The sequence below is a fragment of the Chinchilla lanigera genome, unplaced genomic scaffold, assembly GCF_000276665.1.
Source record: "Chinchilla lanigera isolate Chin_1 unplaced genomic scaffold, ChiLan1.0 scaffold00051, whole genome shotgun sequence".
Classification (NCBI taxonomy): domain Eukaryota; kingdom Metazoa; phylum Chordata; class Mammalia; order Rodentia; family Chinchillidae; genus Chinchilla; species Chinchilla lanigera.
In genome coordinates, this window is record NW_004955452.1 from 3,044,751 (window position 1) to 3,060,199 (window position 15,449).

At 37.4% G+C, this 15,449-nt stretch overlaps 1 protein-coding gene across 2 annotated transcripts in view; it reads left to right on the plus strand.

Annotated features, from left to right (window-relative positions):
- Positions 1 to 15,449, plus strand: part of Kdm1a (lysine (K)-specific demethylase 1A) — a gene marked incomplete in the record, with an annotated part of 60,609 nt that overhangs the window by 709 nt on the left and 44,451 nt on the right. For both annotated transcript variants that reach the window (XM_013519586.1, XM_013519587.1), the window contains 1 exon segment: positions 9,828 to 9,993. In XM_013519586.1, coding sequence (XP_013375040.1) covers positions 9,828 to 9,993 — 166 coding nt within the window.

Below are 15,449 nucleotides of genomic sequence, written 5' to 3' on the forward strand. Positions count from 1 at the left end.
TGTGCGGGGGCGCGCGGACGTGCGGGCGTCGCGAGGGTGTTCACCCTTCAGGCTTGTACACCTTTTGGTCTTCTGGACCAGGAAAAATGGCTTCCCGATATGGAGTCGCGGTTGGCGTTGTTGGAGATACCTCTTGTTTGTCCGTGGACGTGTGTGGAAGCTGTTTAGTAGTATCGATGGCTTCTCGGCTGGTGCACAAGGGATTTGGAGGACGATGCTCAGGCGATCGCTTTAGCCAAGGGACGAAAAAAAAAAAACTTCAAGCGCTTGTAGAGTCTTTTTGGTTTTCTTATCTCAGTGATCTTTTGGTGTAGATTTTTGTAGATACGGAAGCCGACCTGGAGGGCTAATTAAGCTGCACGTATATGGGAAGAAAGATTTGGCATCACGTAGTACAGAGAATAACTGCCTTTCATCTCTTATGTGCCAGCTGGTGTGTCCCACGAGTCACTGACATTTTATTTTTGCTAGACACTAACAGGCAGGTATTGTTAGCCCCCTTTTAGGAATGAGTAAACCGAAGTAGCCAGGTTAAATGCCTGCTTCACGTTACACAGTTAAGTGGTGGTGCTGGCGTTTAGGCCTCACACTTCTATTGTGACAGGCTCTCATTGGCTCCTGTACAAAGGACCGCGTGGGAACATATCTGTTCAGGGTTCTGGGGCAGCATTAGGCCACAGACTTGGGCTTTTTCTGGAGATCCTGATGTTCTAGTTGAAAGAACTGGAAATACATGTGGATATAATAAATACATAAAGACGACTGGGGTGTATTCAGGGGTAGAGTGCTTGCCTAGCATGTGTAAGGCAGTGGATTGGATCTCCAGTAATGCTAAACAGATAGATAAGTAAATACCATTAAAATTGTGTAGCCTGCGTACTTTATGCTTACATTAAAATTACCTTATTGTTTTGCCTTTTTTCCTTTGGAAAGTGGGTGTCACTGTGTTCCCCAGTCCAGTGTCCAGATCCTTCTGCCTCAGCCTCACTAGTAGGTGGGACTACAGGTGTGCGCCTAGCTATGTGACTTAACAGTTCTGTTTTATCTGCCTGCTTCAGAAACCTTTCAGAGGTGTACCCAGTGCTGGATAAAAGGAATTTAGAGGAAAGGCTTTTTTTCAAAGCTTCGGTTAGAAAAGCACGGAGGTTGGTGATCTCAACCCCCAGAAAAGTAGTAGAGGGCAGAAAGAAGCCCAGTTGGGGTTGTATTTACTACTTCCCTCGAAAGTGTGGCCAGAAATCATGTGGGCTTTCGTTGTTATCTGAGACAAGATCTTGCTAGGTAGCCCAGACTGGCCTTGAACTAGAGGTGATTCTCCCTCCTCAGCCTCTGGAGTGCTGCGATTACAGGCATGTGCCACCATGCCTGGCTCATACATAGTATTTTTAAAGCAGGAGATTGTGATAATTTATAGTTCACTGTTTTAAAATGTATATTTAATTGAGTGGTTTTTGTCATATTCATGAATTTGTGCAATCTTAGAACAATGCCCCTGAGACATACCTGTGTGTATCTTTAAATGGTCATTCTTCATTCCTCCCTGGCCCAGCCTCTGGCTACTACTAGTCTACTTTCTGACCATGGATTTGCATGTTCGCTTTACATGGAATCATACACGATGTGGCCTTTGTATTTGGTTTAGCGTGTTTACAAGATTCATCCATGTACTTCGATTCAGTACTTGATATTATGGCTGAATTCCAGTGTGTGGATATAGAAGCTTTTGTTTGATGGATATTTGGGTTTTCACTTTTTGGCTGTTATGCATAATATGAACATTAGTGCGCGCTTTTGTGTAAATATTTATTTTATCTTTTTTATTGAGTATAATTAACAAAATCATAGGTATACAGCATCATGATACTGTATGAGTACTACAATCAGGTTAACATATCATTTCACATACTAATAACAATATTTAATGTCCTTAGAAACATTTTGTATTAGCACAAATAAGAAAAAGAAAAAGAGGAAAAATGTGCTCAGTATCTCACAGAGGCAGATCAAAACAGTTAAGTGAACAGCATTCTACGTGAGTTGATCTCTATACATTAATGCATTTTTTAAAATAAAAAGTTGGCCGTGCCATATATACTGCTGTAACTTGCTGTTTCACGTAATGGAGTGTAGTGGGCACCTTTTTACCTCAATAAATTCATTTCAACGTCATGATCTCTTAACAATAGAGTTAGTAACTTTCCCATGCCCCTATCACCCTCTCTCACCCTCCTCTTTCTCTTCCCCTTTTATTTTCCTCCTTTCTAGTAATATTCTCCCTTCTACTTTCATGTCATCATTTTTAGATTCCACGTGTTAGGGAAAACATGAGACACTTGTCTTTCAGTGTTTGACTCATTTCACTTAGTGTGATGAGCTACAGTTCCATCCATTTTCCTGTGAATGATACTATTTTGTTCTTTACAGCTGAATAATACTCCCATCATGCATATGTACCCCATTTTTTAAAAATCTGGTCATCTGTTGATAGGTACCTGGGCTTGTATATTGTGATGTGCTAAAATAAAATGGGTATATAGATTTCCCTAAATATGCTGACTTGTAATTCCTTTGAGTGTATAGCAAAGAGTGGTGTAGGTAGATCAGATGATAGTTCTGTTTTTAGTTTTTTTGAGGAACTTCCATACTGATTTTCATAGTGGTTGCACTAATTTACATTCCCACCAGCAGTGTGGAAGAGTCTGTGTCCCCCACACCTCCAGATCCTTGCCAACATACATGTATTTATTTATTTTTGTATTCTTGATAGCTGTTGTGATGTGATGAGATGTAATCTCAGTGTAGTTTTGATTTGCGTTTCTCTAATGGGTAAAGGTGTTGAACATTTTTTCATATACTTATTGGCCATTTGTGGTGCTGCAAGTTAATGTTAATTTGCCCATTTGTTGATTGGGCTGTTAGATTTTTTTTTGGTGTTGAGTTCTCTATATATTCTCTTGGAAGAGTAATTGGCAAAGATTTCCTCCCATTCGTAGATTGTCTCTTTACTCTGTTGATTGTTCTCCCTGGTTGTGCAGAGTTTTTAAATTTGGTGTGGTCCCATTTGTTGATTGTTGCTATTGTTTCTTTTCTTTTTTGGTTTTGATTCCTTGAAATAGGGTCTCACTATGTAATTCAGACTGATCTTGAGCTCACTGTGTAGTCCAGGCTGGTTTAAACCACATGATCCTTTTACCTCAGCCTCCCAAGTGCTGGGATTACAGGTATGTGTCACCATGCCAGGCTCTATTCTTACTATTATTTCTTGTGTTACTGGGCTCCTATTCAAGAATTCTTTCCCTGTGCCAGTGGCTTTAATATTTCCTCTGTGTTCTAGGAGAACTAGCAGTTTCAAAGTTTCTAGTTTTATTTTAATTTATTTATTTATTACTTATTCATGTCTCTGAGACAGAGTTTTTAGTGTTACTAGTCTTTGAGACAGGGTTTTGCTACAGGGTTCAGGCTGGCCTCTAACTTCCAGCAGTCCTCCTGCCTCAGCCTCCCAAGGGCTGGGATTATAAGCATGTCTTACCACACCTGGCAGGTTTCCAGTTTTATACCAAAACTTCATTGTATTTTAGTTTGATTTTGTTTTTTGGGGAGTTTTTGTTTGTTTTGTTTTTTGTTTTTGAGGGGTACCAGGAATTGAACTCAGAATCTTGTGCTTGCCAGGCAGGCACTGTGCTGCTGAGCTGTTTCCCCAGCCCTGGTTTGATTTTTGTAGTCTGAGATACAGGAATCTAGTTTCAGTCTTTTACATATGGATATCCAGTTTTCCAAGCAACATTTGATAAAAAGAGACTATCCTCTCTACCATGTATGTTTTTGGCTCCTTTGTCAAAAATCAGGTGGTAGTTGTGTAGATCTGTTTCTTTGTCTTCTGTTCCATTGGTCTACTTTTGTGCCAGTACCATGTTGGTTTTGTAACTGTGGCTTTGTAGTATAATTTGAAATCTGATATGATGCTTCAGCCTCGCTGTTTTTGCTTGGGATTACTTGGGCTGTTCTGGAGCTTTTATTTTTCCATATAAATATTAGAGTTGCTTTTTTGAGTTCTGTAAATAATGTCATTGGAATTTTGATGAAGATTGTATTGATTCTGTAGATCACTTTTGGTAATATGATCATTTAAAAAATACTAATTTTGCCAACCATGAACATGGGAAGTCTTCTGGTGTCATCTTTCTTTCTTTAGTGTTTTGTAATTTTCTTAATAGAGGTCTTTTACTTCTAAGGTTCCCAGATTTTTTTTTTTTAAGGCATACTGATACTTTCTCAGCTAGTTTGTTACTGATGTACTATAGAAAAACTATTGATTTTTTAAAATGTTGACTTTGTATCACAGTGGACATACTTTCTCATTTCTCTTGGTCATATATCTAGGATTAGAATTACTAGGTTGTATGGTAATTCCACTTTAATTTTTTGAGGAATTGCCGTTTTACCATAGCAGCTGCACCACTTTACATATCCACCAGCAATATACGAGGGTTCTAGTTTCTCTAATGTCTTTGGCTGCTCTTGATGCGGTCCGTCTTGTAGTGTAGCATCCCGATGGGTGTGAAGTGTTATCTCATTGTGGTTTCATGTGCATTTTCCTATTGACTAATGATGTTGAGCATCTTTTCATGTGCTGAATGGCCATTTGTGTATCTTCATGAAATATCTATTGAAGTACTTGGAGTTTTTTTGTTTTGTTGTTGCTTTTTGATTTTTGTTTTTGTCTTTTGAGATGGGGTTTCACTATGCTAGCCTTGGGTTCAAGGCTGGCCTTGAACTCACTTTGTAGCCCAGGCTGGCCTTATAGCAATCCTCCTGCCTCAGCCTCTGGAGTAGTGGGATTATAGGCACTGGCCATCACATCCAGCTACTTGGTTATTTTTTTTAATAGTTTTTTTTTTTTTTTAAATTGTAAGAGTTCTTTGTTTTGGTTACAAAAGTTTTTAATTTTGGTCAGGTCTAATGTATTTTTGTTGTTGTTTTTATTTCTTGTGTTAATCTGAGAACACATTACCTAATCCAGTGTCATAAAGATTTATCTGTTTTTGTGTAAGGGTTTTGTTTTGTGATTCTGGGCATTGAACCCCTGTAGTGCTGAGCTACATTCCTAGCCCTTTTTATTTTTCATTTTTCGTTTTAAATAGGGTCTCATAAGCCAGCCTCTCAGTGTGACCTTAAACTAGATATCCTCTTGCCTTAGTTTCCTGAGTTGCCAGGATTATGAACATTGCCTTACCACACCTGGCTCTTCTGTTTTAGTTTTAGCTTTTACATTGGAGTCTGCGGTCCTTTTGGAGTTACTTATATGAGGCAGGGGTTAAGTCTCATTCTTTTGCATGTGAATACCAGTTGTCCCAGCATAATTTGAAAACTTCTTTTCCCTGTGGAGTGGTTTGCACCTTGTTGACTATAAATGAAGAATTTATTCATGTATTTTCAGCTGTGCCCCATCCATCTGTATTTCTATCCTTATGTCAGCACCATACTGTTCCACTTATTTTAGGTGTATAATAAATTTTGAAGTCAGGAAGTATGAGCTTTTCAGCTTTGTTCAAGATTGTGTTGCCTGCTGTATTTCCCCCAAAATAAAACCTAATGGAAAATAAGCCCCAGCATGACTTTTTCAGGATGCTCATATCAGCTGTATACCCAAAGTAAGCCCCACTTAAGATCATCAGCCAGACAGACACATTTTAGTACCAACACATGATGGACATAGTGAATTATAAAATATATTCATATATAATTATAAATAAATGTTAGTAATCTCAATACATAAGTGATAATGTAAATTATAATTATATATTTGTAAATACACAGGCTGACATCTTTAGATGAAGTCAATGCCTATGTAAACAGATGAATTTGAGACCTATTGCCAAAGACCAATTGGAGTACAGACATAATGCAGAAATAATTTGTTTTGATAATGAACGGACATGGTTGTGTCTAATATGAATCTTTATAAGTCAATACATCAGGTGTTGTAGCAGATGTACTTTATCTACTCATGTGAAATACTGAAACGTTTTCTGAATGTTGGTGTTTGTAATATTTTGTCACTTGTGAGTGGACCATCATTCTTTTTTTTGTTTGTTTTGGTTTTTTTGGAAATAGGGTCTCACTATGTAGTTCAGGCTGGCTTTGAACTCACTATGTATCCCAGGCTGGCCTCAAACTCTTGGCAATGCTCCTGTCTCAGCCTTCTAAGTGCTGGGATTACAAGCATGTGCCAACATAGGCAGTTTTTCAACTTACAAATGAAAAATGAATTATGTGTTAATTTGGGGAAGCAGTGAAGAAGCAAGGAGCTGGGAAAAGTTACCCATTCCAAGCCAGCCTTGAGAGAGTCAGAGGAAACAGCTCGATGGATAGAATATGCTCCCAGTTAAGGACTAAAAAACCAGTTGAGACCAGGGTAGAGCTTGCTTAAAGAATTTTAAGGTGTGTGTAGGTGTTTCATAGCCTGCGAGTTTATCCAGTTTGGGAACCCTCCTTTATAAATGTATATAATTACATAATCAAAATAACATTCAGTTTTGTGTAAGAGGGCAATGCATCTGAGGATCCTTGAAACTGAAGTTTCATTGTTCTAGAATAATTTACTTCTGGGTGCATACATGCTAAAATTATGGTTAAAAATGTTGTTGTTGTTGTTTTTCGAGACAGGGTCTCACTATGTAGTTCAGACTGGCCGTGAATTCACTATGTAGCCTAGCTGGCCTTGAACTCAGGGCTGTCCTCCTGCCTTAGCCTCCCGAGTGCTGAGATTACAGGGGTGCACTACCATGCCGGGTTTATGGTAAAATATTGAAGGTTTATATTGGTATATTGAGTTGGAACTTCAAAAACACTGTACAGTTTCAGGAATTGGGACCTTAAGGTAGGCCTTGAAATGCCAGCATTTAGAAAAGCAGTCTTTTCTACAAAAGACTGCTTTTCTAAATGGGATGAGCATGTGGTTAATTCATCTTACTGTGATTCCTTTTCACCTGGTAAATTCTACTTTGTGAGGTTGTTAGGTTTAGATACAAAGTAAACAAATCCTTACTGCAGTGTCTGGCAAATAGTAAGTAAGTGGCCAGTAATTAAGTACTACCAGTAGAGAAAAAGAAGTAAAAAAATGCTTGGAATATACTACAAAGTGGTTTGGGGTGGAGGGAGTACAAAGTGGACAGCCTTATCTAGAGAACAGTGGACAAATGAATTGAATTGGAGATGGGTTTTATTTAGGAGCAACATAGGAGGAGGGATCACTAGCTTTTGGTTTGTAGAATTGTGTCCAGATTATAGAGGGTACATGAATGCTTCTTTTCTGAAACAGTTCATTTCATTAACTGAAGCGTTCGGCAAAACTTTGCTTCAGATTATGACTCTCCACGTCAGGTGAAGAACAGGACCATAGCCATCTACCCCCCACAAACATGAACACAGCCATCTTCCTCAGAATCCTGGAACAAACGAAGTTTGTAAACCGAGCTAGCACTTTCTAGATTTGTGCTAATACTGTAGCCACTAGCCACACTAAGTTAAAATTAGAAGTGCCTCTAATATCACCTTAATAGCCCTATGTGGCCAGCCAGCTACAGACCATTTTCCTCATCACAAAACGTTCTGTCAGACAGCGCTGAACTAGATTATGAAGCGCAGACCGTAGTGCTGCAAGAACTCAGAGAAGGCAAAGACTATATGTAACTTTAGGATAACTAATTTGTACAGGAAGTGGACCTTGAGTTTTAGGCATTCGATTAGCAGAAAAAGGTAAGAGACATTTTAGGGAATTTAGGAATGGGTAGAACCACACTGAGGACTTCTTGTCTAGTTGTTAAAAAATGAAAATGCTCAGTGGTAGAGTGCTTACCTAGCATGTACAAGGCCCTGGGTTCAAGCCCTAGTACCACAGAATAAACCCAACAAAACCAAAGTCTCCCATACTTGATCTTGGGATCCCTTCAAGTGATTAGTGAATGAGAAGGATCGATGGGGGAGGATCAAAGCACTGAATCTTTGAGGATGAGAAGGATGAGGCTCTGTGGCGAGGTAAAAGGAGAAAGAAAACTGGATGCTATAAGCTTTTCTTTTTTACATTTTCTGATCTTTTTTCGCCTTTGAAGCCCTCTTTTTTCTCCTTGCTATTTTCCCACCCATTGTCTTGAGATCAAGTCCTACAGTTTTTCTCAGTCAAAATAAAGTTCAATATTATTTACATTTCGGAAGTTTTCTTTTGAAGTCCCTCTGTGAGATGGGCATCTGATCCAGATCAGTTATTTGCAGTTAGATTTTCAGCTTATTAAGTGTAAGGATATACTCGTTTGTAATTGTTTTTCCCGTTGTGCCCTGTACTCATTGTTTAGTGTTTGCGTAGATGGATATTATAGTTATTCATACAATAAATTAAGATTCCTAGAGCATCAGTCATTAGTTTGCGTTTAATTTTTGCTTCCATTTTCTAATTCATCCCATTTTTCAGTAAAGTTCTTTTCCCTTGCCTACCTACCGCCCATCCCCTAAATCCTGAGATCATATAATTTAAAATAATACAAGTAAAAGACAACACAAAAGTGCCCAGCCACCTGGAACTAATTCAGAGATGTGTAGAAAATTAAAATAGATTCTATGCACTCTAATCTGTGGGAGATTCCTTTTGAAAATCTGATACATCAGATATGTTATATGTGGAAACCATGTTGTCATTGCTCCATCCCTATATCCAATTCTTATTTCATCTTTTTATTGAATCTGTAATAAAGAGTTGTATGTTTTATGGCTTCCTGGGATTCAGTCACAGTTTGACAAATGTTCCCATGTTGACAACTATTTATAATACATGCACTTTTTATTTTTTTATTTTTTTATTAGTACTGGGAATCAAACTCAGGACCTTGAGCTTGCCAGACAGGTGCTATGCTGCTGAGCTTTCTCCCCAGCCCCATACTTTTTAAAAACGGGGCTGAGGATGGAATCCAGGACCTCCACAGTGAGCTGTATCCCTTATTTTATATTTTGAGTCAGAATCTTGCTAAGTTGCTCAGATTTTCAGTTCTCCTGATGCATCCCAGAATGCTGGGATTACAAATGTGTGCTGACACACCAGGCAACAGCAACTAGCCTTTTGGCCAGCAAATCCATCATATAATCAGTCTTCCCTGTTCTGCATTCCTTTACCTCCAGTGATACATTCTCTAAGTGCTTCCACTTTCTACTGATGACCTGGTTCTCTCTTGATTGTGAACTAGGAATAAGACCTGTAGCTTCAATTTCCATACCACTTGCTCCTTAATTTGTTGTACTAAGAAATCTTTGTGCATCATTCAGCTTTCCCAGGTACATTTTCAAAGGGAATGCACCTTTTCATAGTTTCAGGTTAATTCTTGCTGTTTGCTGTGTTTATCCCCTCTCCCATTTAGTTTCTGGAATTATCTTGCTATTTTTCCATGAAGTAGTTAGAAACACAGGCTTGACATTACACAGACTTGGTATGGTAGTTAGCTGTACTTTTGTAGACATACAGCTCTTTTGTTGAAACTTCCAATATATGAACATGATACTAAAAAAAAAAACTTACGAGGTGTAGAGAGCCTCAGAGTGTAATTTGAGTTGTCATTGTTACGATATAAAAGTTATAGATCAAACTAAACCCAAAGATTGTTTCATGAGGCTTTTGTTTTTAGTAAGTACCTGTTGTAAACTGGCTTGTTCCTTGTTAACATGCTTATTTCCCTTAATATTTCAAATTAGGAAGCCATTCATATTCACTAATAGTTCTAAGTAGGCTTCCTGATTTTAGGTGTTCACTGTACTTAGCTTTTCCTGGTGTAATGTCTATACAGGTGGAGTACCGAGAGATGGATGAAAGCTTGGCCAACCTCTCAGAAGATGAATATTATTCAGAAGAAGAGAGGAACGCTAAAGCAGAGAAGGAAAAGAAGCTTCCCCCACCACCCCCTCAAGCCCCACCCGAGGAAGAAAATGAAAGTGAGCCTGAGGAACCATCTGGTGAGTTGCAGTAACCAATCACAGTTTTATCTTAGAAATAAGAGTAAATGATCTATTCCTATTTTGCAGTTTATCTTTGGTTTGTACTGTGACATTGGGGCTTGTACCATATGTGTTTTTCTGTGTGTGTGTATATACACATTTATACATAGTGGCACTAATAACGGTATTGTGTATGACTGTACATACATAGGAAGAAATTAAGGGTGGGCGTGAAGGATGTGGCAGTACAAGGCATGTGGAAAGTAGGACAAAGTAAATGGTGTTAGAAAACACACAGAATGACAAATGCAAAGAACCAATCCTGTCAGTGAGCCAGAATTTACAGGTAGAGTGTTATAGTAATTGTTCTGACTAAATTATGCTTTTACAACATACATTTTTTCTGCCAAAACTTTCATGGTATGGGTCAGTTTTGAGAAATGCCTTTTCCTGGTGAACAAGTGTAAAAAAAAAATATATATATATACATATATATATGTATATATATATATATGTATATATATACTCACATATATGTGGTTCATTCATTCATTTTAAGGTCTAAAGAAAAATATATTCTGAGTGCCTATAAATGTTTATTGATCCCTTCAGCCAAAAGAAGGGTATTAGAAAAGGCTATGAAGTGAATCTCAGTGAACACAAGCTTTCTTATACCAAGGAAACAGTATTAGTCTATAGTATTGTTTTCAGCACTTCAAGCAGCTTTAAAGAATTTTCATTAACATTCCCAGCCCTGAGTCCTGGCTCACTGAGAATATCTAGCCCAGTGGGGTGCTCTTCTGTTTTGGAGGAACCAAGCAAAAACAAAAATAATAACTTTTCATATATTTTCCTCTTAATGTCATTGCATTAATTCTTCTTGACTTTGAGTTTTTTACTATGTCCCTCATCTTGAAATAATTTTTATATTTCTATTAGCTCCTGGTTCACTCACCTCACTAATTCTTTTAGCTCTGTATTCTTTAAAAAAAAAAATGCTTGTTTCAGACGCCATCTGCTGTATCTTGCATTACTTTCATAGATACACAGATTGTGGCATGTTTTGACAAGTTTTCTTTTGGCTTAGCCTTTTTTTTATAGTATTCCTTCTCCGTGAGACTATACTGTGAATTAATAGAAGTTGTTTTTGTTGTTGTTATTGTTGTTGTTTTTTAAACCAGCATGCTTCACATGAGAGGGTTAAAAAAACAGTATTTTCTTTTGTAGTACTAGGTTCGAACCCAGAGTCTTCCCACGGAGCTGAGTCCTCAGGCCTTCGTACTCTTTTATTTTGAGATAGGAACTTGCTCAGTCACTAAGTCGTCTAGTAGGCAGGGCTCAAACTTGCCCAGAAGCTGAACTTCTGCTTCAGCTTCTCAGACTGCTGGGATTACAGGTGTGTACCAGCACACCTGGCTAAATAACAAAAATATATAATTTACAGGATTGAAATACAGTAAAGTAAAAGTGTTTGAAAACAGAGAAAGGTTAGTTTCTGGGTTCACTTTATCCCAAGAGTGACAGGTTTTGTTTTTGTTGTTGTTTTTTAGAAGAGTAGCTTTCCTAAAACTGTCCTAAGATGATTTGTTGGGTGACTCCTCATTGGAAGGTTAATTATAGTCTCCCCGATACTTTGAGGCTAATGTCCCCAGTCAAATGAGTGAGTGTAGCTTCCTTTTTACTTCAACATCATTGTCTGTTGTTTTTCTTTTTTCTGTGTGTGGACGTCTTCTACATTTAGCTCTCTTCCCTTCTTTAAGCTCTCATCTCCAACCTTTCTTTGTTCACTGCAGATTTTAAACTACATCTTGGGATTGGTATTTTCTTTTTCCTTAACAAATTTTTAACGAATGTCAGGCATTGTTCCCATAAAAAGTGTCTTAGCAAAGGGATTTGGGATTTGGGGCAGCTGTCCTTATTCTGTGTGTTGTAGTGCATTGTAATGCAATGCTTTAGTTTGAATAGGTTGTCTTAGTTTTTAGTTTTTTGAGACAGGATCTCACTGGGTAATCCAAGCTAGCCTTAAATTTACTATGTAGCTCAGGCTAGCCTTAGTGTATTATAGCTGTGTGTCACCGTATCCTGCTATCCTAGTCTTTTTTGGGTAAGTTAAAAGTTTTAAATTGAAGTTATCTGCAGTGCTTAGAAATATGCTGGTGAGGGGCTGGGGATGTAACTCAGCAGCACAGTGCCTGCCTGGCGAGTGCGAGGTCGTGAGTTTGATTCCCGGTACTGGAAAAAAAAAACAACAAACAAACAAACAAGAAATACGTTGGTGATAGCCAAATGTTGCCTGTCTCAAAAAAAATTTTTTTATCTCCATCAACACTGGTTCAGTATTGTTATAAACTTAATTCTGCTATTGTTGGTGATATCAAGAAAATATTTTTTTCCTCCTAAAATAATTTAAAATCTTTTGAAAGTTTCTGTGGCGAATTAAGGAAGTATTCTTTAGGAAGCAGTGGCAACTTACTAGCCTCATAGTTTAAAAATAGACTGGGCCCTGATCTTGAATTATAAAGTATTAGCAGATGAGTTAAATATTTGGAAGTTGTGCAGGATAACCCCATTTGTTGTATTAGAAAAAGCTCTTTCACAAATGTTTTCCGTTAAAAAGCAAATGGAAGCGTTGTCATATAGCATTTTTAAAATCTTGGAAGATGTATTTGTTTCCTTACCAAACCTTTTCTTTATTTCAATCATTTCTTCAACAGTTAACTTAATTCTGTAAAATACTTACATAAGGCTTGCATAAATTTCCTTACCGACTTTCCAGTTTGTTCAGAAAAGTTAATTTTGCTATCCATAGTGCTAATTTTAAGAAGAAAATACTTTGTCACTTATGAAAGCACAAGGCATTTGGAAGTCAGTGGGTCTAGTGACTTGACTGGAGAGAATTCCTCTAAGCAAAGAACTAGGGAGGAAGCTTGAAGGGAGTTTAGGGCCATAGTGTGGATAGATTGGAGGAAAGGGGGAAGAAAGGGGCTTTAAAGAGAAGACTTAAGAGGTGTTATATACATGTCCCAACTCCCCAGAAGGAATGTGATCATTATGTACTATAAACCTGTACTAATAACAAAATTTTAAATGAAAAATACAATTCTATAGGTTATACAAATTTTATTGTTTTTTTGGTTTTTGTTTTTTGTTTTGGGTTTTTTTTTTTTTTCACGGTACCGGGAATTGAACTCATGACATTACGCTTGCCAGGCAGGCACTGTGCCGCTGAGCTAGATCCCCAGCCCCCAAATTTTATTGTTTATTTAAAAAATAATATATAATTTTAAAACTATAAATTTTCTTCTGATTATAGAAACATGTATCATAGATTTAGATGTGAAGTATTCTTTTTTTGGTTACTTGTAAAATAATTTGTATGTTCAGTTTTGATTTTCCTTTTGACTTGCAGCTGTATCAAGGAATGTTTACTAATTTCTGAATAATATTGTCTTTAAGAAAAAAACTGAAAATCTAAAAACAGTGTTTAAGCCAAAATAGAGAACTTCTTCCCAATACAGTAAATCCAATCAGACAAAAACAACAACGACCTTTGTATTTTCATTTTAAAAAATCACCTTTGGAGGGGCTGGGGATTTAGCTCAGCAGCACAGGGCCTGCCTGGCAAGCATGAGGTCTTGAGTTCGATTCCCAGTACTGGAAAAAAAAATAAAATAAAATAAAACAAAAAATCACCTTTGGGAACGTGAGGGTGCAGCTTAATGGTAAAACACATGCTTTGTATAAGCAAGGCCATGGATTCAGTTCCCAGCACATCAGCACCCCTCCAAATCCATTCTGATACTGATTAAAAGTTCCCCAGAGCACCTGCCTGGCAAATGCAACTTTGTGAGTTCGATTCCTGGTACCGGAAAAAACAAAAAACAAGCAAACAAACAAAAAACAAAAATAAACCAGAAAAGGGGGCTGGGGATTTAGCTCAGCGGCACAGTGCCTGCCTGGCAAGCGCAACGTCATGAGTTCGATTCCTGGTACCGGGAAAAAGACAAAAACAAAAAACAGACAAACAAACAACAAAAAAAAGTTCCCCAGACCCAAATCTACTGAACCCAGCTACCAAAACAGCCTATTACTTTCCAATCCCAGTCTCTTTACTTCTTTTGTCACCCCTACAGAGCACATCAGATTGTCCTTTCTACAGCACACATTTTAGTACAACCTCTCTTCCTCAAAAAACCTCAGTATTTCAAGGGTGGGGGTTGGTGGATACGGTTTAGTGCTAAGGCACCATCAGTGCAACCCCGGACCAGTCTCCTAACTTAGCTCAAATTCCTAAATCTTTCCCCCTTTCCTCCACCTCAGATTTTCAATGTGGCATTGTAGCCCTGGTCAAAGTGGGTAAGTATGTTTTTGCTTGTTTGTTTTTACGAAAGATGTTGATATTTAAAACCTACCCAGTTTTATTTTCTTTAAATTTTCCATGCATTTTATATTTACTATCTTGCTTTAATTTGTTTTAACAAATGAGGATTTGGTTTACTAGTATTTTTTCTGTGAAGATGAACATAGTTTTTGTTTGAGCAGATTGTGTTACAGTTATATGTTTATTAGTAGGATGAGATAATTATGGAGCTTCTATAAAACAGTAAAAATCTCATCAGTTGGACATTACTGATTTAGAGTAATTGCCCTTCTGTTGAAGTAGCCTTCTTTTGGAAAAATGCTGCTTTGTTTTTGTGGCTTTTTGTTACCTGATATACCTTAGATCATTTCTCAGTTTCACATTAGTGAGACTTCACTCTTCACTGATTTCCTGGCACTTAGCTTATTTGATTTTCGTATAAAAATATGATTTAGGTCTTTGCCCTGCTGCCTTTTCACAGTTGAAATTTACTAAGTAATTTCTGGACTTGTGTTTTCTCTAGATAACTCTGGCTTGGGAAGATACATTCTATTTTGCTGTTAGAAGTAGCTTTTTTGTGTATGGCCTGAGACTTTTATAGAAACATTAAAATAAGAAAAGGAAGTTTGAAATGGGCTAGTATTATGCCTTTCTCAAGGCTTCCAATTAATGGATTTTTCAGTAGAGGAGTGAAGGGCCTGTGTAATAGCAGGTGCATGTGTTTACCATTTTTTCCAGGCCCAATGGTGGTGCTAATACTTTATAATGAAGCTCAGAGGCTCCCATTATATCATTGGTTATATATTTTATTGAGTAACTATGTAAGGAATCACTTTATCTTGTTTATATTCTTGGACCAGAGGAAGTTCTCCTCCCTGTAGAAGAGAACGCGTTTCTCTGTTGTACTTAGAAATCTTGGAAGTGTCTGTGCTTGAAAAAGATGCTCTTAATTAAAATTTATGATATGAGAAATTGGTATGACAAAAATTCTGTGTGGTTAACAACAGAAATCATAAAATTTATGGGTAAAAAACTTAAAGATTTGTTCATAAATACTGTTATAATCATGAAAATATCCATATGACAAAAAATTGAGGAGCAAATATTTGATGAA